The sequence below is a fragment of the Salmo trutta genome, chromosome 24 (genome assembly GCF_901001165.1).
Source record: "Salmo trutta chromosome 24, fSalTru1.1, whole genome shotgun sequence".
NCBI classification, from domain to species: domain Eukaryota; kingdom Metazoa; phylum Chordata; class Actinopteri; order Salmoniformes; family Salmonidae; genus Salmo; species Salmo trutta.
In genome coordinates this window covers 23,052,136-23,077,277 of record NC_042980.1, presented here as the reverse complement: position 1 = coordinate 23,077,277, position 25,142 = coordinate 23,052,136, and the positions used below count along the sequence as shown (strand labels likewise).

The 25,142-nt window shown below is 46.3% G+C and overlaps 1 protein-coding gene across 1 annotated transcript in view; it reads left to right on the top strand.

Annotated features, from left to right (window-relative positions):
• Nucleotides 1–25,142, top strand: part of gli2a (GLI family zinc finger 2a) — a 105,976-nt gene that overhangs the window by 65,864 nt on the left and 14,970 nt on the right. The window contains exons 4-8 of the mRNA XM_029711571.1: nucleotides 6,271–6,476; nucleotides 13,190–13,381; nucleotides 21,839–22,040; nucleotides 23,280–23,481; nucleotides 24,958–25,068. Coding sequence (XP_029567431.1) covers nucleotides 6,271–6,476; nucleotides 13,190–13,381; nucleotides 21,839–22,040; nucleotides 23,280–23,481; nucleotides 24,958–25,068 — 913 coding nt within the window. The remainder of the gene's footprint in view (nucleotides 1–6,270; nucleotides 6,477–13,189; nucleotides 13,382–21,838; nucleotides 22,041–23,279; nucleotides 23,482–24,957; nucleotides 25,069–25,142) is intronic.

The following is a 25,142-nucleotide window of genomic DNA, read 5'->3' as shown; positions in this document are numbered from 1 at the left end:
ACAGACGAGAGTGTGTCACGTCGTAATTCATCTCCTGAGCCAGTAGGGAAAAACATGCCAGAGAGGCAAATACTAACTTGTTGGCAGTTCCAGACAGCCAGGCAAAGAAAGTAGAGAGAGAGATCCACTGAAACAGGATGCCTGAATTCACATAACCTTCAGTGTTGGGGAGGAGAGGTAAAGGCTGCTATTTGTCTGTCTGTCTGTCTGTCTGTCTGTCTGTCCAGAGAAAGGCTTCCTTAACTCCTTGTTCCACCACCCTGGAGTTGCAGTAAAGACTAAGGCCACTTAAAAAGAGGTGTTGAATACAGTAGGTACAGGTGGCCCTAACCAGCCTATGTCCATTTACTGCCCTGCCCCACACCAAAAGGACCGCACAGAAACATCCCCCTCCCCTATCCTCTGTACTCCACATGCATACACACAGTTATGCACTTACTCATATGTTTTTGAAGCTCAAACAAGCAATCCCTTGTCCAAATGCACTTTTTCTCACACTAGGAATCCAACAATGGGATAGCAGAGAGTAGCTACATAAGCTGGTAATCATACAGTGAAGCAAACAACAATTACCTCAAGTGGAAATGTACAGTACTGTAGTTTGTGTGGCTTGTATTCACTCTCCACCTTCTACTCCTCTTACAATATACAGTGCATTCGGAAAGTATTCAGACCCCTTCACCTTTTCCCCATTTTGTTATGTTACATCCTTATTTTGAAATGGATGGAGAAAAAAAATTGACTCATCAATCTATGCACAGTACCCCATAATGACAAAGCGAGAACTGTTTTAATTTTTTTTATTTTAGCAAATGTATTAAAAATAGAAACAGATACCTTATTTACATAAGTACTCAGACCTTTTGCTATGGGACTCGAAATTGAGCTCAGGTGCATCCTCTTTCCATTGATCATCCTTGAGATGTTTCTACAACTTGATTAGAGTCCACCTGTGGTAAATCCAAGTGATTAGACATTATTTGGAAGGCACACACCTGTCTATATAAGGTCCCACAATTGACAGTGCAAGTCAGAGCAAAAACCAAGCCATGAGGTCGAAGGAATTGTCCGTAGAGCTCAGAGACAGGATTATGTCGAGACACAGATCTGGGGAAGGGTACCAAAAAATGTCTGCAGTATTGAAGGTCCCCAAGAACACAGTGGCCTCCATCATTCTTAAATGGAAGAAGTTTGGAACCAAGACTCTTCCTAGAGCTGTCTGCCCGGCCAAACTGAGCAATAAGGGGAGAAGGGCCTTGATCAGGGAGGTGACCAAGAACCCGATGGTCACTCTGACAGAGCTCCAGAGTTCCTCTGTGGAGATGGAAGAACCTTCCTGCAGCATTCCACAAATCAGACATTTATTATAGAGTGGAAAGACGGAAGCCACTCCTCAGTAAAATGCACATAACAGCCCTCTTGGAGTTTCTAAAAGGCACCTAAAGGACTCTCAGACCATGAGAAACAAGATTCTCTGGTCTGATGAAACCAAGATTGAACTCTTTAGCCAGAATACCAATCGTCATGTCTGGAGGAAACTAGGCACTGCTCATCCCTTGGCCAATACCTTCCCTACGGTGAAGCATGGTTGTGGCAGCATCATGCTGTGGGGATGTTTTTCAGCAGCAGGGACTGAGAGACTAGTCAGGATCGAGGCAAAGATGAACGGAGCAAAGTACAGAGAGATCCTTGATGAAAATCTGCTCCAGAGTGCTCAGGACCTCAGACTGGAGCGAAGGTTCACCTTCCAACAAGACACCAACCCTAAGCACACAGCCAAGAAAACGCAGGAGTGGCTTCGAGACAAGTCTTTGAATGTCCTTGGGTGGCCCAGCCAGAGCCCGGACTTGAACCCGATCGAACATCTCTGGAGAGACCTGAAAATAGCAGTGCAGCGACCCTCCCCATCCAACCTGACAGAGCTTGAGAGGATCTGCAGAACTCCCCAAATACAGGTGTGCCAAGCTTGTAGCATCATACCCAAGAAGACTCAAGGCTTTAATTGCTGCCAAAGATGTTTCAACAAAGTACTGAGTAAAGGGTCTGAATACTTATGTAAATGTGATATTTCAGTTGTTTGTTTTTATACATTTGTAACATTCCTAAAAACCTGTTTTTGCTTTGTCATTATGTGGTATTGTGTAGATTGATGAGGGGGAAAAAACGATTTAATACATTTTAGAATAAGGCTGTAACGTCAAAATATGGAAAAAGTGATTCTGAATGCTTTCTAAATGCACTGTACATAGCTACAGACAAAGATAAAGAGACGACTGTCTGTCTTCCACTCTCCCAATGACTTCATAATATAAATAATAATAATAATAAAATAAATTATTAATGCCATTTAGCAGATGCTTTTATCCAAAGCGACTTAAAGCCAATTTATGCTTGATCTGAAAATGTGGTCGGAGGCTCCGTATGGAGGGGGTGATACAATTGAGAAGCCTCCGGAGGCATGCAGAGGCCAAACCGAGCTCCGTGCCAAATCGAGCTCCGTACTGCATCACCGTGCACCTCCCAAATTTTGTAACAATGTGGAGGGCTTCGTATAACTGGTTGACAGTAGGTGGGGCCGGGAGGTCCTGTATAAACACAAACTCACTTTCTTGAAAACTTCCTTCGCAACAGCTCTGCAGTGCTACAGGAAGCGCATGAAGTATGAATGCCCTGAATTCTGCAGAGGCCGTATCGCAGTAAATGCTGTATGGCCACTGCAGACATCAGATTGACCATGCAGGGCCTTTCACAGTCATTCTTTCATACATGTTACGTCAGGCTGGTCCCGGAAATCAAACCCTCTATCCTGGCGTAACTGAGCTACAAAGGACCACTTCAGTTACATCAGTTTAGTCTGGTAGCCACCCATGGCGCTGTGTATGATGGAATTCTCTTTAAATTACAGGTTCTAATGTAGAGACTGCTCTCCCAGGGTCGTTTGTTCAGGGTTGTTGAACTACATACTCCGTCTGTGACTAAGACCTGTCTGTGGAGAAACAATTCAAGTAACATCTTGTCAGAAAGAGGGCGGATCGACAAGACTTCAATAATAGTAGCTGTCAGAGAGGTCCCTATTTGTTGTCTCCTGACAGGCCAAGGTAGTACATTTCACCTCATTATCAAAGACTCAAACACGCACGTGTGTGATTAATGGTGTTTTTTAACATGTTCTGTGTCATACCGTGACAGACAAATAAGGTTTCGATGATGATTATGTGTGAAAACTGCAATGTGTTACTGCGGTATTTTGAAGCTCAAAGAACCCCATCGAAAAAGACATTCAGAAATGCTTCACCATTGAAACAAAGGAATTCAAGGGATTTAAGAAAGGTATATGTGTCAATTGTATGTCATTTCTCCAGTTGAGCTCTGATCAAATACATCATTTAAGTCTGGGAGGTAGGGCACGACCAATTCATTTTGCACCAGTCAGGTTAGTTGCTGTTCATCATTTTTGCACTTCAAGCTTGTTTAGATTCCATCTAGGAGGGGGCTCCCATAAGAGAGAGCATTCACAGCCTCCACAAACTAGCCAATTTCAATTTCACAGTTTCAATTAAGTTTATTGACTTATATTCCAAATACTTGAAAGGAGTCCAATACCACTGTATATATAAACACAACATTGGCCTCTTATCTGGCTTTAAATGTTTATTAAGAAATGGCACATTTGAAAATGTTCACTTGTGTACTCTGTGTTGATTCTCTGTGGCTGAGGTCGGGACCACAGGTGAGTCAGTCAACGTCCAAAATTGTACCATATTCCCTATTTAGTGCAATACTTTTGACCAGGGTCCATAGGGCTTTGGTCAAAAGTAGTGCACTATATAAGGAATAGGGTGCCATTTGAGATCGCAGCCTCAGCCAGCTCTAAAGGCTCTTTGGGGTCGTCACACCTCAGATCCCACCGCTGCCTCCAAATGACACTCCCGCCACAGCGCAGCGATAACCGGGAACACTGTGGCTAAACATGAAGGACGGTGACCAACCAGCACGGTCCGTAGTAAATTACTCAGACAGATAAGAGCACTCTGGTGCCAGTTTTACGGAACTCGGCGCGTCAGTGAAGCTGAACGCTAATCTGTGGAACTTGCACAGGCCTCTAGACCCGCGTCGTGTGGAAGCTCCAAGGGGAGGGAATCAGCTTGTGTTTTTGTGTATGGAGCGTCTGTTTCTTCTCAGCTCCCCCAGAACAGAACAGAGACCTCTTTATGGGCCGTCCATTGGAGGGGTTGACGGCAGAAAGTTGGCCATCAGACAAGGCTGGTTGTCTGTAGGCGTTTACTGGAAACGGAGGGAGCAGCAAGAACTGGGTTGGGTTGGGTGCAGGTTGGCTCCCATACAGAGAGGGGTATAAATGAGAGACTGAGGTGAACCCAGGCCTTGCCAAGAACGCTAACATCTCAGACCCACCGTTCAGACCCACAACCGGCCTCTGCCAGCTTCTCATCCCTATGGATTTCAGTGAGAGATCAGTATAACCAAATCCACAGATTTTACAGCAAGAAGCCATATCAGTATTTCAACTATTTTCTTTATCTCATGTACTCCTGGCACATATCAGCATTTACTACGGAAATGTGTGTTGAAAGTCTAAGTTCCAAGTAGTATCTAATATGAATTCTTATCATTATAACTAATAGATGTTAAAACATCTTTGTGTATACTAACTTATATCAGCTTCAAATACTTTTTTCTTCAAAGCAAGCGCATTTTAGTTGTTTTTGTGTGTTGCCTGCCTGCAACTCATCAGTTGAACAGACTGAAGTCTGGTACGCTGAGCCCCCAACTCCACCGTCCCCACTTTCCCCATCACCCCCCCACCACCCCATCCCACTCTCCCCTATCCACCCCCATGTCCCGCCCCACTTCATCAACCCTCTCCTCCCCCCTCCCCAATGGACAGCATACTGTGAGTCATTACAGTGGTAATTTGGAGACTAATGAAGTGTGAGGATGTGGTACTGGCCTGCTTCCTTTAAAAACGCCTCCTGACACATCTACTCCTTGGTTAAGAGAAGCAGCCTGTAGTATAGGAGAAGCCTGTATGCCTCTATAGCAGCAGACAGAGAGTGGAGAGGTGAGGACGTGGTACTGGCCTGCTTCCTTTAAAAACGCCTCCTGACACATCTACTCCTTGGTTAAGAGAAGCAGCCTGTAGTATAGGAGAAGCCTGTAGGCCTCTATAGCAGCAGACAGAGAGTGGAGAGGTGAGGACGTGGTACTGGCCTGCTTCCTTTAAAAACGCCTCCTGACACATCTACTCCTTGGTTAAGAGAAGCAGCCTGTAGTATAGGAGAAGCCTGTAGGCCTCTATAGCAGCAGACAGAGAGTGGAGAGGTGAGGACGTGGTACTGGCCTGCTTCCTTTAAAAACGCCTCCTGACACATCTACTCCTTGGTTAAGAGAAGCAGCCTGTAGTATAGGAGAAGCCTGTAGGCCTCTATAGCAGCAGACAGAGAGTGGAGAGGTGAGGACGTGGTACTGGCCTGCTTCCTTTAAAAACGCCTCCTGACACATCTACTCCTTGGTTAAGAGAAGCAGCCTATAGTATAGGAGAAGCCTGTAGGCCTCTATAGCAACAGACAGAGAGTGGAGAGGTGAGGACGTGGTACTGGCCTGCTTTGTTTAAATCCTGTTTCCAGGTGCTGCACTGCCTGGCTCACCACACACAGAGGTTTCAATTAGACCCAACAACCATATTAACACAAAGAGTAGCATGCCCCTTCAAAGAACAAGCTTTGCCAAAAACAGTTAAAAGAACTGTGCCAGCGGCCAGCAGACAGCCGGCACGGTATTCAGTGTTCTATTCTGGCTTCAGGGAGTAGCTATCAAGAGTTACAGCAGCCTCCTGGCTGTGTCTCTACAAGCAGACCTGCTAGTTACCTGCCAACAGATGACACATTTATATCCCACTGACTGTGACCTGTGGGCTATATTATCAATGACTCAACTTTAGTCACAGTATCTTGTTCTATTAATCTGGTAGCTTGAAGGTGGCCGACAAGACGCCTCAGTTTTTTACAGTTTACATCCGGATGTACTAATACGAGAGACACCTTGGCTGTGCCCACCCAAACAGACACCCAAACAGTAGGCTTTTTCATAGGAGTGTAGTCTGAGACCCTCAGTCTCAACTTGTTCAATGCACAAAAATCCTGTTGTACAAAACACTGTTTTGCATTACTCTTTCAAGGTATTCATGCTTGTACATGGTTGTCTCTTTCACTCTATTTCTGTTACTAACTCATTTTCCCTCTCTCTTTCCAGACATCATGGCCTAGCAGGCAGCCCGGTCATCTCAGACGGCATCTCTCTGATCCGTCTGTCCCCCCACGCAGCAGGGACGGGGGATTCCCCCTTCAGCCCACCTCACTCCTACGTCCACCCCCAGATGGAGCACTACCTCCGTTCCATGCACAGCAGCCCCACCCTCTCCATGATCTCTGCTGCCCGTGGACTCAGCCCTGCAGAAGGTGAGACACACGCATACAAACTACTGGCAATTATAGGGGAGCTTACTGTAACAGAGCATTCAAAGAAATACAAAATATTAAAAAGTGCATCATATTTTCTACGCCCATATCTGTCAGATTGTACATGATATATATACAAATGCTAAGATTAAGACCGAAATATAGTTCGAAAGTTGTTATGTAAGGGTGTGTGTTGATAGATTTACAGACATTCGGTTCAGTTTTAAGGAGGTGAGATGAGAGGATCAGGCTGTGTTTAAGGGAAATAACACTTAATGGATAGTTCTTGCTATAAACACAGAGAGAGAATGTCTGGAACACATCTCCCAGAACACACCTGGGTATATGTTGTTATGTTGTTTATATACCAGATTACACACCATACTGTGAAAATTTGTCTAACACCTAATACACTCTGCTACATTAAAACTTTCTCCTTTCATCCTCTCACGTAATGGGATGTGTATGGTTTATACAACGGGTGGGTCTAATCCTGGACGCTCATTGGTTAAAACCGCATTCCAATCGGTGTCTATTCCACAAGTTACCACCGGCTAAAGCTATGAAATGCCTATTTACTCTGTTCCATCTCACTGCGCAATCCACTAGCCAGACAATTTATGAACTTGATCTCCACTGTAAAAAGCATCTAGACATTATCTCCCATTTCTTTTAGACTAGCAATTGGTTTTCAATTGTGGTAGAACTTGCTGTCTTTCCCTTTGATATTTGCAACATTGTTTCAGTATTGAAATTCAATCTCCAGCTGTCCCATAGTAATGAACGTGTTGGGAGTCAGAATGAGACAGACAGACAGGCAGGCAGCTTTTCTCAGCCAGTCAAAATCATGAATCAGCATCATTTTTATGGATATTTACAAAGAAATGTCCATTTAAAAACCGGTTAAAACGAAACGAAGTAAAAACAGGTCAAACGAAACGAAGTGCAGCTAGTTTACAGTCTTTCCAGCTTCAGTTTGAAGTGATTGTGTTAGCTGTGTTGCTGGCTAGCTCCTCTGAACAACAATGTCCTGACGAGAGAGCACATTATCAATGCCAGGTGAAATAGTGTATCATTAGCTCATTATTATTGATGTATCCAAATAAATATCACTAAAAACAGCTTAAACAAACGCAAATGCAGCTACTTTGTTGTTATTCTGGCTGTGCTGTTTGACGTGACTGTAAATTATCCGTAGTTGGCTAGCTAGCAAGCAAGGGATAAGAACGTTGCCGGCCAGTATAGCAATAGAGCATTTAGAACAAACGTCAGGGTTGCGTCCATAGATGCAGAAAAAAAAGACTCAACGACTGGGTCACGTCACCGGCAACCAAACCGATAGAACAAACGACCAGCCGGCTTGGGTAGCATCCCTAGATTTGTGTCGGGACTATATTTTGTGGAAGGATGAAATAATATGAATACATTTAAGTAAAGTTTTTAATGAAAATACATACAGTTGAAGTCGGAAGTTTACATACACTTAGGTTGGAGTCATTAAAACTAGTTTTTCAACCACTCAACAACACATTTCTTGTTAACAAACTATAGTTTTGGCAAGTCGGTTAGGACATCTACTGTGTGCATGACACAAGTAATTTTTCCAACAATTGTTTGCAGACAGATTATTTCACTTATGATTCACTGTATCACAATTCCAGTGGGTCAGAAGTTTACATACACTAAGTTGACTGTGCCTTGAAACAGCTTGGAAAATTCCAGAAAATGATGTCATGGCTTTAGAAGCTTCTGATAGGCTTCGGATAGGCTAATTGACATAATTTGAGTCAATTGGAGGTGTACCTGTGGATGTAGTTCAAGGCCTACCTTCACAATCAGTGCCTCTTTGCTTGACATCATGGAAAAATCAAAAGAAATCAGCCAAGACCTCAGAAAATAAATTGTAGACCTCCACAAGTCTGGTTCATCCTTGGGAGTAATTTCCAAACACCTGAAGGTACCACGTTCATCTGTACAAACAATAGTATGCAAGTATAAACACCATGGGACCACGCAGCCGTCATACCGCTCAGGAAGGAGACGCGTACTGTCTCCTAGAGATTAACGTACTTTGGTGCGAAAAGTGCAAATCAATCCCAGAACAACAGCAAAGGACCTTGTGAATATGCTGGAGGAAACAGGTACAAAGTATCTATATCCACAGTAAAACGAGTCCGATATTAACATAACCTGAAAGGCCACTCAGCAAGGAAGAAGCCCCTGCTCCAAAACCGACTTAAAAAAGCAAGACTACAGTTTGCAACTGCACATGGGGACAAAGATCGTACTTTTTGGAGAAATGTCCTCTGGTCTGATGAAACAAAAATAGAACTGTTTGGCCATAATGACCATTGTTATGTTTGGAGGAAAAAGGGGGAGGCTTGCAAGCCGAAGAACACCATCCCAACCATGAAGCACGGGGGTGGCAGCATCATGTTGCGGGGGTGCTTTGCTGTAGGAGGGACTGGTGCAATTCACAAAATAGATGGCATCATGAGGGAGGAAAATTATGTGAAATATATTGATGCAACATCTCAAGACATCAGTCAGGAAGTGAAAGCTTGGTCACAAATGGGTCTTCCAAATGGACAATGACCCCAAGCATACTTACAAAGTTGTGGCAAAATGGCTTAAGGGCAACAAGTCAAGGTATTGGAGTGGCCATCACAAAGCCAAGACTTGAATCCTATAGAAAATTTATGGGCAGATCTGAAAAAGAGTGTGCGAACAAGGAGACCTACAAACCTGACTCAGTTACACCAGCTCTGTCAGGAGGAATGGGCCAAAATTCACCCAACTTATTGTGGGAAGGTTGTGGAAGACTACCTGAAACGTTTGACCCAAGTTAAACAATTTAAAGGCGACGCTATCAAATACTAATTGAGTGTATGTAAACTTCTGACCTACTGGGAATGTGATGAAAGAAATAAAAGCTTAAATAAATCATTCTCTCAACTATTATTCTGACATTTCACATTCTTAAAAGAAAGTGATGATCCTAACTGACCTAAGACAAGGAAATTTTACTTGGATTAAATGTCAGGAATTGTGAAAAACTGAGTTTAAATGTATTTGGCTAAGGTGTATGTAAACTTCCAACTTAAACTGTAAATCGTTAAATGTTGGTTACCCGTTGTATAAAAGTGATAATGCCCGGGAATTTTCACTTAAGTGTACACTGTGTGTGTGTGTGTGTGTTTGCATGCGTGAGCGTGCATGAATGTGTGAGTGCTTCCGTGAGTGTAAGAGACCTAGAGAGAGAAAGAAAGAGTGTATGTGTACACATGCACATGCTAGAATGTGTGTATACGTTTTTGAACAAATGTTTGGGTATCGGAAACCATGGAAATTAGCAAAGACTAACAAAGCACATTTCCCTCCCCAATATGGAGCTCATATGATGACAGGCCTGTCCTCACGATCCTGTTACAACAACAGGTTGAAGAGAGTAGAGAGAGCTGCCTGAGAGGCTACAAAGGCTGAGATAGAGCTGTCTTAGAGGCCCAAAGATAAAACACTGAGTGTACTCCCCTGTTGACTTTAATGGCTCTGTGGCTTTGAGGAGAAGCAATGCGGAAGAGATTCTGTCACTGATAAAGTGGCAGCAGTGGCAAAGAAGTATGTCATAAAATGGATGGCATTAAGCTTGAGTGAACATAAATAAAGTTGTGTAAGCGGGGAGCCTATCAGAGAATACTGTAGATAATTCTAGAGATAGAATACCTGTAAAGTAGTTGTAGACAACTTGTTTTGAGTGAGTTTTAGTAACCTCATGCCTGGTCACTACTGTTAATTGTCCCAGAGATTATTATTTTTCCTATGTTGTTGTAGAGCTATAGAATCAGTCCATTTTATCAGCATATCAACTTGGTTACATCAAGAAAAGGACAGATCTTCCAATTATAGGAAACATCCACACCCTTTATAGTCAGTGTTGTCAATGTCTACTATATGTCTGATACAGCAGTGTAGGGTCACCCCAAACCATGTAAATGAGATAGAGCCTCCTTGCTCTGCCTTCTGTCTGTTGAATTCCCTGGCTTTATGAGCTGGTTTCACCGGGTCGACTACTGGTTTTATCCTCTACCCTCCACTACCATGCTCCTGTCCTTGTGTCTGTCCTATGCACTACCCTCCACCATCCTCAGTCTGTCTGTCCAGTGCACGACCCTCCACCATCCTCAGTCTGTCTGTCCAGTCCACGACCCTCCACCATCCTCAGTCTGTCTGTCCAGTGCACGACCCTCCACCATCCTCAGTCTGTCTGTCCAGTGCACGACCCTCCACCATCCTCAGTCTGTCTGTCCAGTCCACGACCCTCCACCATCCTCAGTCTGTCTGTCCTATGCACTACCCTCCACCATCCTCAGTCTGTCTGTCCAGTCCACGACCCTCCACCCATCCTCAGTCTGTCTGTCCAGTCCACGACCCTCCACCATCCTCAGTCTGTCTGTCCAGTCCACGACCCTCCACCATCCTCAGTCTGTCTGTCCAGTCCACGACCCTCCACCATCCTCAGTCTGTCTGTCCAGTCCACGACCCTCCACCATCCTCAGTCTGTCTGTCCAGTCCACGACCCTCCACCATCCTCAGTCTGTCTGTCCTATGCACTACCCTCCACCATCCTCAGTCTGTCTGTCCAGTCCACGACCCTCCACCATCCTCAGTCTGTCTGTCCAGTCCACGACCCTCCACCATCCTCAGTCTGTCTGTCCAGTCCACGACCCTCCACCATCCTCAGTCTGTCTGTCCAGTCCACGACCCTCCACCCATCCTCAGTCTGTCTGTCCTATGCACTACCCTCCACCATCCTCAGTCTGTCTGTCCAGTCCAATACCCTCCACCATCCTCAGTCTGTCTGTCCAGTCCAATACCCTCCACCATCCTCAGTCTGTCTGTCCAGTCCAATACCCTCCACCATCCTCAGTCTGTCTGTCCAGTCCAATACCCTCCACCATCCTCAGTCTGTCTGTCCAGTCCAATACCCTCCACCATCCTCAGTCTGTCTGTCCAGTCCAATACCCTCCACCATCCTCAGTCTGTCTGTCCAGTCCACGACCCTCCACCATCCTCAGTCTGTCTGTCCTATGCACTACCCTCCACCATCCTCAGTCTGTCTGTCCTATGCACTACCCTCCACCATCCTCAGTCTGTCTGTCCAGTCCAATACCCTCCACCATCCTCAGTCTGTCTGTCCAGTCCAATACCCTCCACCATCCTCAGTCTGTCTGTCCAGTCCACGACCCTCCACCATCCTCAGTCTGTCTGTCCAGTCCAATACCCTCCACCATCCTCAGTCTGTCTGTCCAGTCCACGACCCTCCACCATCCTCAGTCTGTCTGTCCAGTCCACTACCCTCCACCATCCTCAGTCTGTCTGTCCAGTCCACACAAAGCAGCTACTGGAAGTGGTTATGTGATCCGGCAGCGGAGGAGAAACTAAAGCTTCTCTGTGGGCCTCCTAGCTAGCACAAACAGACGCCTGTTCTTTTTTTACCACAGCCAGCCCTAATTAGTCCTGATAGGACCGTTTTGGTGTGGCCCATGGTTTAGGCCACCCCTCCTTCCCCTCTCTTTCTCTTCTCCCCAGTTTATCTAACTAACAGTAGTGACATTAGGTCAGGGGTGGTTGGAGTAAAACATATATACTTTAAAATGACTAAAACCAAATGGAAACTGTGTAGAAATGATAATAGACCTACATTCATACAGTTTCTTGACTGTGTCCATCTCGCTAATAATCACCCAAATGAAAGCTAGACATTCAGGGAGCATCGGAAATTGTAAAAACTATGGATAGAGGACTATTTTTTGCTCATTTTTACGGTGAGGAAATATAGCACATTTTCAGTGCAGCCCTCCGGACCTCTTTGATGACTGAATGCGGACCCCCGGGGTAAAATTGGTTTGACACCCCTGCATTAGGCCCTTTAAGGGAGTTCAAACCTCCACCCTTCCATCCCTCCTTTCTTCCGCTCCTCTTTCTCTATCTGTAGAGACGTTAGCCCCTGATATATCCGCAGGGGCAAACGGAGAGCAGGAAACAGGGGGAGGAGGCCACAGTTATGGCTATAGGCCTCAGTGGCTCGCTGCAAAAGGAAAGAAAACAAATCTACATCTCACTCTTACAGCTTGTGACACTTTTAAATGTGGGTTTACAGGGTGCAGGTGTTAACACGTTCTACATCAATATTTCCGTAATGCTCAAGGGTTTCCCTTCTCTACCACTATGGATGCCATTTTGTGTGTGTGTGTGTGTGTGTGTGTGCGCGCGCGTGTGTGTGTGTGTGTGTGTGTGTGTGTGCGCATGTGATCTGTCTCAATGAATTTATGTGCGAGACAAGAGAAGAGCAGGAATGTTCTATTCCCTCCTTCTTTCTCTTCTTCGTTTACTCCCCGGGGTCATTCACACACCCCAGCAAACCTCAAAGACTTCACCTATCTTTTAGCAAAAGCCTTTTGCCCTCCAGGCATCTTCTGTAGCATAGATCTTCAAATCTGTGAAGCAACGCACCATGTCTGTTCCTCTCTGTCTCTCCGTCTGTCAATTCTACTACTCACTCTTTTGGTCTGTGTCTGTCTCTGCGTCCTCTCATTTCACCCCCCCCTCTCTCTCTGTCTGTTCCTGTGTCAGTCTTCCCTGTCCCCATGTCAGTTGTTCATTAGTTGACCTGTGTCTCACATCTCACCCCTCTCTTCATCTCTGTCCGACAGTGACCCATGAGCACCTGAAGGAGCATGGTCTGTTCAGCCTGCCCCCTCCACCTCCAGGTGCCAACCCTACAGATTACTACCACCTCATGGCCAGTGGCAGGAGCACTTACGGAGACCTCATCATGCAGACCGGGGCGGCCGCAGCAGCAGCAGCCGCAGCAGCACACCTGCCCGACTACAGCCCTGTGGACGGTGAGTGACCCTGAAATCCTGAAACACACCTTCCTGGGGTGTACCCCAAATGACACCCGATTCCCTAGATCAGGGGTTGGCAACCCTGGTCCTGGAGTGCAACAGCCACTGCACTGCAGGTTTCTTTCCCAACCAGACACCACACCTGATTCTACCAATCACCTCACTCAACTTAATTGGCTAAATTCATCACCTGGTCTAAAGCAAAACATGAAGTGCCTGTGGGTTTCCTACCCGTGAACTACCTTTGGCCTGACGCAGCCCAGGTCACACTGACTATCATATGTGGGACTTTCCCACCTCACTGCTAGCTGTATCATACACTGAGCGTACCAAACATTAGGATCAACTTCCTAATATTGAGTTGGTTGCACAACCCCCCCCCCCCCGCCCTCAGAACAGCCTCAATTTGTCAGGGCATGGACTCGAAAGAGTTCCACAAGGTGTCGAAAGAGTTCCACAGAGATGCTGGCCCATGTTGACTCCAATGCTTTCCACAGTTGTGTCAAGTTGGCTGGATGCCCTTTGGGTGGTGGACCATTCTTGATACACACAGGAAACTGTTGAGCGTGAAAAACACAGCAGTGTTGCAGTTCTTGACACAAACGGGTGCGCCTGGCACCTACTACCATACCCAGTTTAAAGGCACTTAAATCTGAATGGCACACATACACAATCCATGTCTCTATTGTCTCAAGGCTTAAAAATCCTTCTCTAACCAGTTTTTTTCCCCTTCATCTACACTGATTGAAGTGGATTTACCTGGTCAATAAGGGATCACAGCTTTTACCTGGTCAGTTTGTCATGGAAAGAGCAAGTGTTCTTAATGTTTTGTATACTCAGTGTACATTGTGGAAAGAGCAAGTGTTCTTAATGTTTTGTATACTCAGTGTACATTGTGAAGTGTCCATATGCCACACTACTAAATACTAAGAGCCTCATCACCCTTTGTGCTTACCTCCAGGTATGTGGTGATGTGCTTTTCATAGATGCCCTTTCTTCTTCTTGTGGCTTTCTGTGTGTAAGACTTCCCCACATCAAAGCAAGAGGAGCATTCCTGGACTTATAAAAACTCTTAGTCGTAGCAGGGGGTGTCTATAAACACAGAAAGGCCCACCACTGTTCTCCCAACACAGGCCTCTAATTTACACAGCTAGTCGCATAGTGTTTCAGGTGTGTTACTCTGTTATGAGTAACATCCTACAAATCCACAGTGGTAACCTTAAAAGGGCAACCATGTTGAGAGAGGGAGAGGAAAAGAGAGAGAGAGAGAGAGAGAGAGGAAGAAAGAGGAGAGAATGAGATGGAGAGAGAGAGAGAGAGTGAGTGTGTGAGAGATGAGACAGAGATGAGAGAAATAGAAAAAGCGAGAGAGAGAGAGGTTTGGCAGTGGATGTACTATATTTCAGGCAGCAGCAGATGTCAGGGCTTCTGAATCTGTCTCTTCTCTGTTTCTCAGTCAGTGTTATGACAGGTATACTGTAAATCTGTGGTCCCTGCTCTGCTCTTGCAATCTAACGGCAGGGATAGAGGATAGTGGCAGGCAGGGGAGATTTGGTGACAGTGTGACAGAAGAGACGTGGTGAACAACCCTGCTTTTCACAGGAGAGGTCAGACATATGGTCAGGGACCATAGCCTTGCAGACAGTCCCAGGCCTATGAACAGAGTGATAAGTAAGGCCTAATATTGCTGCTAGGACCTGGAGATTATATCAACTCAGGAACCTTCCAGTTAGCTTTATGAATGGGGAATACAGTGCTACAGAGTGGAAAGCTAAACTAAACTGTCCATTAAAGTAAGCCTTTCGATGCCTTTCGATCGTCAAACGCATACATTCTCTGCCTGCCTGGCACAGACTCCCGGTTTGGTATCTATATCACTTTTATCCGGTCTCAAACCACCCAAGGGAAAAGAGCGAGAACGAGCCATCTACCATCTAACGGTGTTTGCACCTCCTGTCACGCACTCCGTCCACCCTGCGTGACGCTAAAGCACCAATCCTCATGTGCATGCTAGGAAAACGCTACCACCATGATCCCTGCCAACGCAGGATCCACCTTGAAATGAACCGTTTAAATTACCCCTCAATCACTAAATCAAACATGAAGAGAGGGAGGAGGAGGGGAGGGCATGCAGATTTGGGCATAGAGGTTGTTGTCTTCCTCCTTCACTACTCCGTCCCTCCATTCCTCCATCCATCCTGCCACTCCTCTCTCCCGGCGTGACCGCCACTGCTGCTGGCTTCCCACAGTTGTTTGGGGAGGCTGTTTGCTCAAACACCCACAAACACCGACTCACACAGCACAGAACTGGGCCTTCTCCTCGCCTTCCCGCACCCCCCTCACCTCCACACCTCCCCCTGGCAGGTTTATTTGGTGTTCTCTACTTCTCAAACCTGGCTGGGTTTGATGTGGTCAGCGTCCTGGGCACACTCCTGCTTGAAGCTCTCCGTTAGTGCGGTTAGCGAGGCTAGCAGCTCCACAGACACACACAGGCTCTGTATTGACCTAGCCAGCCAGCTAATGGCTCAGCGTCTCAGCATACGGCCTGGCTGAATAAAGAGCCTCATTTAACGGCAGAGAGGGCGATACATATGCATCGAGACCGCTACGTTTGTTTTGGAAGCCTAGCGCTGATAAAATAAAATAAATTCATATGCATATTTAAAAATCAATTTATGCTCTAATAAATTCATTGGACCTACCACAAGAGCTGAGTCCTCAGTGAACCCAAAGTTATAGTATGGCTGGTTATTTTCCCTTCCCAATTATTCCTATTAGTACTGCAAACATGAGAGAGTGGACTTACAAAATAGTGATCGTTAATAAAAGGGAGAAATGTGTTCATGGAAAATTCTGCAGACTAGCTCTAGTGCCGGGTGTACAGTAAAGTTTTAAGACAGTCAGGTGTTCTCATAGTTCCATAGGGCTAAATGTATGGATTTACTGTAAGTTTTACCACTTGCCATTAAGCAGAGCTATAACCTGGGTCTTTTCTCAAGAACATAGCTAAATGACACTAAACATGGCACGCTGATGCTGTCCAGTTTCCCAGAACTAGCTGCTCAGGACAGACCATGTATCCCTGTGCCCATGCGTGGTATTGTATACAGTACGTTGACAATTGTATACCGTAATAATCTGATCATTAATCTGACTGTGTGCAAACCCATTCTCAGTTTTGGATCCATTTGTTGAGGCCTTATGCTCCGCAGAGCGTGAAGGGGAGTAGGTAGCTAAGTAGTAATGCTTTCTCTAAGAACACATTATGGGCCCTGGTCAAAATTACTGCACTATACAGTATTGGGAATAGAGTGCCATTTGGGACGCACCCCAGTAGCTCTCTGCTCCTCTTCTCCGCCCACTGTGTGACTGATTGAGGAATGGGTGCCATGTAGGCTACATGCAGTCTGCTCCGACAGGCCTACAAAACAAACACTGACAGATCCTCCTGCCGTCCATCAGTTGGTTGGTTATCGTGGGCAGTGCTGAAATGCCAAGTGTGCCTCTGTGCCAGTGGCGTGCTCTGACGCGTTCATCCACTAAAACAACATAGACCAATTTCCCCCGCTAATAGCAGACACAAATGTTTCCACCAGACCAGGCAGAGGCCAGTTGAGCCTTGTTCCCTAAAGCCCTTAGTAAATCTATTGCGTGTGGCGTGTGATGTTATGAGTGGTCTCACCCAGAGATCTCAGATAGATCGATGGAACAAATCGGTCCGGAAAAGAATCTGTACAGCCCTCCTCTGAATTGTTTAATACAGATGTGGCCCTCAAGACAAAAGGATTAGCCACCCCTGCTCTAGCTGGATCAGCATTTTCACCCTTTTCAGTGTAAACTTAAATACTGTAAATCCTACAGATTACACTTCATCATGTCTTAATAGTAAGCTCACTGAGGAACGCGCCAAACAAGGCTGAACAAGGGGGGAGGGTTGTAGAGCACTAACAGCATAGGACCCTGCTGCCGGGAAAAGAAACTCAAAGGTCCCATGACAATAGCTGCTGCCAAAGTAAATGTCTGCCATGCAGTCAGAGGAAAAAGAGATCTTAGTGTTTGGGGAGGAGGAGGGAGGGAGGGACGGAGAATGAGGGGGGTCTTGTCCAGTCCCTGCGGACTACATACACAAACACTTACTGTATGAACACACATGAGCCCCCGGCAGAAGTGTGCACATACACAAAAACACACAGCTGGCTTTAGCAGGACACTGGGGGCTCATAGGGGAATCATCGCAGTGAGCTCCCTCTAATAAAATGTGCAGTGATGGTATTAGCGAGATTTACCAGGAAAAATAAACATTCCTCCCCACTCGGAGGAGAGCAGAGGGGATCGGGGGTGGCTGGACTTGGCTGGGGCTCTTGGCTGGCTGGTACCCAGGCTGCGGTGTTGTTTAGGGGGGAGAATGGGCCTCGCGCTGGGCCTCTCTCCCTTGCCTCGGAGGACCAACGCCTGACCCTGCATGCTTTACCTCAGTCTGGGGTCATCTGAAAGAGAGAGAGCTAGAGCAATGGTGGTAGTGGATCCACTGTACAGCAACCCTACTAGAGAGAGAGACCGAGTGATAGAGAGACCAGAGAGAGAGAGAGAGACCAGAGAGAGAGACCAGAGAGAGAGACAGACAGACATAGCCAGAGAGCAGCGGAGGTAGTGAATCAACACTCCTAACTAAATGACCCAACAAAGCCAGGTCCTCCACAGGGCTCCACTGGCTCTCCTGATGGGAAAACAGAGCCCAGATAAAGAGACCCTACATCCCATTGTAATATCATTCTCTCAGGCTAACTACTAACTACAGGCCTCTAAAGCCTGTTGCACTGAACAAAGGGAGACTACCTTTGTGTGCTGTGTGTGGAACCTGTGCCAACTCTCATTCGGGGGGCTTTGGTTTGGGGGCTGTACTGGGAGGGACGGGGGGGGGTAAAGGATTAAGGATTACTACCCTTCAATTACAGTATTCAGATTTTCCACAAAGCCATTTCCATCAAAACAGCAAGGCAGATGCTTAAAATAATCGCTCAGCCCCCTTTTAGTTTTTTTTGTTAATGTGCACTCAAGTGCCTGTAATTATGAACCTATATATCAGTCCAGATCCCCCAATTATAGCCAACCCTCCCTGTGCTCCACTCTGCTCCCACAGAGACAGAGTCCCAGACCTAGAGAACAGGACATATCCCTCGGGCCAGCGCCACGCCACCTCCCTGCTGTCAGAACCTGGCATACCCCTAAATTAGAGACCGACCATCGATAAAGCACTCTATCACTGTGTGTGTTGCCTGAGTGACCTCAGGCAGCGCATACACAACAATGACCTCACAGGGGTGCTTATATTTATCCTGTTACGCACGTGTTTTTCTGCATATACCAACTCCCCCTGAGACACCCGCAGGGAGTGGGGTCACAGCCAGGGTCACCATTATACAGCGCCCCTGAAACAATTAGGGTTAAGTGCCTTGCTCAAGGGCACAGTGATAGATTGTTCACCTTGTCGGCTCCAGTATTCAAACCAGCAACTTTTCGGTTACTGGCCCAACGCTCTAACCTCAAGGCTACCTGCCGCCCTAATAAATTGCGTCTGTCTTCAGGCTCTGTCTCTCTAACATGGGGGGCCAGTGGAGGAGTGTATCCTTGGTGTGCCAGGTCCAGGCTAGAAGAGCAAAACACTGCGCTCTCATGCACACACTGTTGATTAACACATTAACTAGGGACTCCTGAGTGGATAGAAAAAGTTGTAGTGAATTGATTAGGGAGAACCTACAGTTTTTCTGGGGATGGGTACGGATGGGGACTTTGGGGTTGGAGGTATGAGGTATGAAAGGGGTTGAGACAATGTCTGAGGGTTGGGGTGTGGGATGGTGGGTTTAGGGGGTTATTACTACAGTATGTCTGGGGATATAGGGGTGGGTTTTGGGGGGGTGAATCAGTCTTTTGTGAAGGGGTTGAGACCATGTCTGGGGCTAGGGATATGGAGGGTTTTGGGGGTTGTCTTTTGGGAAGGGTGCCCAGGGGGTGAGGCAGGCGCCAGTTTCGCCAGGCTGTGAGCAGTACCTTGCTTAGTTTCCTGCTTTATAAAGTGGCACATTATTAAGCAAATCTCCCCTGAGGTTCAGTTCTGTTCTGTGGTGAGCAGAGATGAATAAGACCGCTGCACCACACACACAGACCCACACACAGACAAACACACGGCAGCTCCACAATGGGCCAGCCCAGTCTCAGGCTAGAGAGAAAGAGCCATTACACTCGATGCAAATCTGAATCCACCCCAACCTTTCTAAAGAGTATACTATAAACCACTGTCGTATCCGGGTAGCAACCCTCTCCTCTCCACCCCCCTCTCTTTCCTCCCCCTCTACTCCCCCGATAACCCCCCCCCCCCCCCCTCCTTTCGCAATATGCCTAATGATACTTGACACATTTATTTTTTTAGCTTCATAGAAGAACATTCCTAGAGACCGATTGTTGTTTTTGCCAACTTTTTCATACAACTCTACAGCTGAGTTTTCATAGAGCAGCCAGAGTCGCTCTGAAGTCCTGCAGCTCTCTAAGTAAGCACATAAGCCTTTTGCTTTACAACTCAGCAACATAATAGTCTTTTTTACACACACCCACACACGTGCGCACGCCCCGACACCCACCCACACACACACCATGTATAAGACTACCGTTTTTACGGCCGTAGGTTTGGATAAGTATAGTGGTCTCTGGATCCATATGGCCTGGAAGAAAGGATCACTAATTTACCCAATAAAGGGTCAGAGGATTGGCTGCAGGCTGACAGTGGTGTGTTTGACATGTTGGCAGGTGGTAGTGTGTGCGTCTGTCCGTGTGTTTTGGGGAGGTGTGATGGGAGCTATTAAGAACTTCCTGTTGCCAGCGCCTCTGATGATGCCCCCTGTTAGGCCTAATAACCCCCCATCCCAGACCAGTACCCACCCCCACCACTCTGCCCTGGTATGTGTCCTGCCACGCCACATCACACCAGAGCTAATACTCAGCACCTGTTGGCCCACAACAGCTGGCCAACGCTACCCCCTACCCTTACCCCGTATTCTGCTAGCCACTACCCCCTACCAAAAGGTTGCTGGATCGAATCCCTGAGCTGACAAGGTGAAAGTCTGTCATTCTGCCCCTGAGCAAGGCTGTTAACCCACTGTTTCCCGTGCGCCGAAGACGTGGATGTCAATTTAAGGCAACCTCCCGCACCTCTCTGATTCAGAGGGGTTGAGTTAAATGCAGAAGACACATTTCAGTTGAAGGCATTCAGTTGTACAACTGAATGGGAAAGTATCCCACTTTCCATTTACCTTCCCTACCACCACCTCTGTCTTTCTCTCCCTAGCTGTCACCCATTGCCACAGGAACAGAGTCAAACCCAATGCCACCAAAGAAAAATTCAATTAACTTTTTGAACAACCCTGAAAGACATCTTTCCAAATGTCTTTGACCACCTGGAACTGTTTTATGAAGCCTGTAAAAGGGACTTTCCATTGCATGTCCCAAAGAGGAAGGTTAAAGTGAACTACATGCTCAATTCAGGTAGAATTACATCCACAGAACTCGGTTAAGGATGTCTACTTGATTATAATACACAACCTGAGGGAATTAGTTCCAAAGGGGTCAAAGTGGACACAATACCAAATCAACAGTTCATGGGAAAGAAACGTCATGTTTTTTTTGTTTTTTTTTACTGTAATATTCGTGCTCCAAAAACAGCTTGGTAAAAGCCATCCATGACTCTCTGGGTTTACCTTTACCTTTTGTAGCTATGCTTCATTCTTTTAATGGTATTCTCAAATCAATGTGTTTAAATTGCCTCCATTTAACATGCTGAAATACAACTGACTGGGTGAGATTCTTATCACGGTAATTACAGCAAATGATTGGGAGGGATTCATTATGCATAAGAGGATGTGAGCGTTAAGGGGAGGAGGAGGGTTGGGGTGGTGTTAGAGAGATGATGGAGAGAGATATAGGTTGCATCCCATATGGCACCCTATTAGCTATGTAGTGCACTACTTTTGGTCAAAAGTAGTGCAGTGCACTAAATATGGATAGGATGCCATTTGGTACAGCATAGACAGACTGAGGGGGACTGTACCTTAGTCTAGGCTAGACTAGCACTAGAATGACCTCTACTAGAACACCTCTGGATAAACAGGTTTCTTCTGCTTTCATCTCAAAACTGTAACTCTTTGGGGGTTTACTGACTGACTGACATTAGTGTTCTTACTTTTTAGTATGCTGTGGGAGTGTACGACTAGTGACATTTTGTTTTCTTCTCACAATTGTTGTAACACTTAGTCAGGGTAGGGAGAAAGGGTCACTAACATGTTGTGTGTGTATAGGCTTTCTCGTTGGGGTTTAGCCTGGGTACTGCAAAGCACTGCTGATGTTAAAAAGGCTTTATAAATATGTTTGTTTGATTGATTGATTGATTGTGCTCTTGATCTGCAGTGTCCCGGTTCTCCAGCCCCAGACTGACCCCCAGGCTGAACAGAAAGCGAGCCCTGTCCATCTCCCCTCTCTCAGACGCCAGCATCGACCTGCAGACCATGATCCGTACCTCGCCCAACTCCCTCGTGGCCTACATTAACAACTCACGCTCCAGCTCTGCAGCCAGCAGCTCCTACGGACACCTGTCAGTCAGCGGCATCAGGTACAAGATACACTACATGACCAAAAGTATGTGGACACTTGCTCGTCAAACATCTCATTCCAAAATCATGGGCGTTAATATGGAGTTGGTGCCCCCTTTGCCGCTACAATAGCCTCCACTCTTCTGGGAAGGCTTTCCACTAGATGTTGGAACATTGCTGCTGGGACTTGCTTCCATTCAGCCACAAGAGCATTAGTAAGGTTGGGCACTGATGTTGGGCAATTAGGCTTGGCTCTCGGTCGGTGTTCCAATCCATCCCAAAAGTTGGAAACAGAATCGTCTAGAATGTCATTGTATGCTGTAGTGTTAAGATTTCCCTTCACTGGAACTAAGGGGCCTAGCCCGAACCACAGCCACAACCATTATTCCTCCTTCACCAAACTTTACAGTTGGCACTATGCATTGGGGCAGGTAGCATTCTCCTGGCATCTGCCAAACCCAAATACGTCCATCGGACTGCCAGATGGTGAAGCGTGATTCATCACTCCAGAGAACATGTTTCCACTGCTGCAGAGTCCAATGGCGGCGAGCATGGTGGTCTTAGGCTTGTGTGCGGCTGCTTGGCCATGGAAACCCATTTCATGAAGCTCCCGATGAAAGGCTTCCAGAGGCAGTTTGCAACTCAGAAGTGAGTCTTGCAACAGGACAGATGATTTTTACGCACTTCAGCCCCCGGCGGTCCTGTTCTGTGAGCTTGTGTGGCCTACCACTTCACAGCTGATGTTTCCACTTCACAATAACAGCACTTACAGTTGATCAGGGCAGCTCTAGCAGGGCAGAAATTTGACAAACTGAGTTGTTGGAAAGGTGGCATCCTATGACGGTGCCACGTTGAAAGTCACTGAGATCTTCAGTAAGGCATTCTACAAACTAATGTTGTCCATGGATATTGCATGGCTGTGTGCTCGGTTTTATACACCTATCAGCAATGGATGTGGCTGAAATAGACGAATCCACTAATTTGAAAGGGTGCCCACATACTTTTGTATATAGTATACATGTAGTGCACACATATACAGTACACAACAACTGTTCTACACATATACATCTCTAGAACTTATGTATTACTTTCAACAATCTACACATAGGGCTCCACATACACCAATCAATCATAGAATAGCTGCACAGTTTTAAAAGTGATCTTATCTCTATAACTAAGTGATTACAGTTATTTTATTTGCTGTTGTACTTAAAATGGGGTGCATCCGCTAATAACTGTCCTGTCCTTTCATTTCTCAGTCCGTCGTTCACCTTTCCCCACCCCATCAACCCCATGGCCTACCAGCAGCTGCTCAACCAGCAGAGAGGCCTGAGTGCGTTCGGCCATACTCCTCCCCTTATCCAGCCCTCACCCTCCTTCGCTGCCCGCCAGCATGCCCACGCCCTGGCAGCCTCCACCCTCAACACCACCCACAACACCTCCAGCTCTGAGTCCAACCAGGTGAGCAGCATTGTCTTACGTCAGATATCTGCACTTATATGTCTGATATCTCACAAACACTGGTTTAATTGTGACGCGCATGACGATGTAGTCCTAGAGATTCTATAATTCATGTTTTATATGCAATTCTATGAATGGAGTTGTGAATACACAGCGAGGGATACGGATGAATTCCATTCAGCTATAACACAGAAACCAAAGATCTCTAACCTGAATGGAATGTAGACTGTATATTGTCCAAATTATACTACGTAAATTCTGGATCAAATTCTGGCATGCTAAATGAATCCAGCCCAAGAGTGCCATAAACTGTCAGTGTTTTTGGCTAGGGTTCGCTCAGCTACGAGCTGGAGGATGACTCCCTCCCATTAGCAGCAGTTTTTATCTGTCTCAGTAGATAGACGTTGTTACTCTGTCTCCTTTATCAACCTATTGTATACATAGTCTCTATGAATGTAAACTTCCCCCTCATCTACCGTCAACCCCTCACACACACACCCATAAATTCCATCACTATGTACATTTTAGCATACCAATGTACACACAGAGACACCCATAAATTCCATCACTATGTCAATTTTAGTATACCAATGTACACACACACATACACACACACACACACACACACACACACACACACACTGAGCTAAATCTCCCCCCTCACTGACATTGATCAGAACCACATTTCCCCTGGTTTCCAGCCATTGAAGTTAGTGTTAGTGAGAACATGGGGCCCCTGAAGCACAGTCAGCACCGTACTGTACTGTAGTGGCTGGGTGGGATTTGGAGACTAGAGAGACCCCTCCTCACTGACCCCCAACCCTCACTTCATATCCATTTTTATGATGCTTAAACACACACACACACTCACACTGAGCGTCTCCTCCACAGAGCCTGTGACTGAGGCGTAAAAAGGCCTGTCTGTCTGTTATGTTGAGAGTTGGTTGGAGGATCAAAGCTCCGAGCGTTGCAGTGTGGATAATAATTTCTCTCTTTTCATATTTCCCCTGGCTGACTCTCATAAAGCAGTCTAAACTGTTTAGTCTCTGTGTCGGGTCACTATACGAGTTATGGGCCCTGAGCCTGGTGCTTGGCTGGCTCTGGTTGACTCTGAAACCAACCAACCCTCACATCATCACGTTACCATAGAACAGAGCCAGTCAGCCAGCGCCAAGAACAATACTGTGATGTCGCTCTGACTTTGCTCTGAGTTATCTTAACTCTGCCTCTGTCTCTACACACTCCAGAGCACTGCATCTCTGACTCCTTCTTCTGTTTAGCCACTTAGCAGACACTTTTATCCAGTGAGTGCATACATTTAGTGTATAATCCCTGTGTGAATTGAACTTGACACTCTTACCAACTGAGCCATTAAGGACCACTCTATCTAACCTCTACTGCTCTCTCTACAGTATGTCCTTCAGAAGGCTGGTATAGTCTGTGTCTCTAACGTCTACCTCCTTCTCTCTCCTGCAGAATGCTGGTGGGGACCCGGCGGTGAGCAGCACAGTCAACCCCATGATCACCAAGAGGCACAAGGTCAAGACAGAAGCAGAAGGACCCCGGCCCATATCACCATGCTTTCAGGTATGGGATCCCACAACCTATTTTTTGCTTCCCTTATCTTTACAGTGAGTTGTGCAAAAGCAATCTTAGATCAT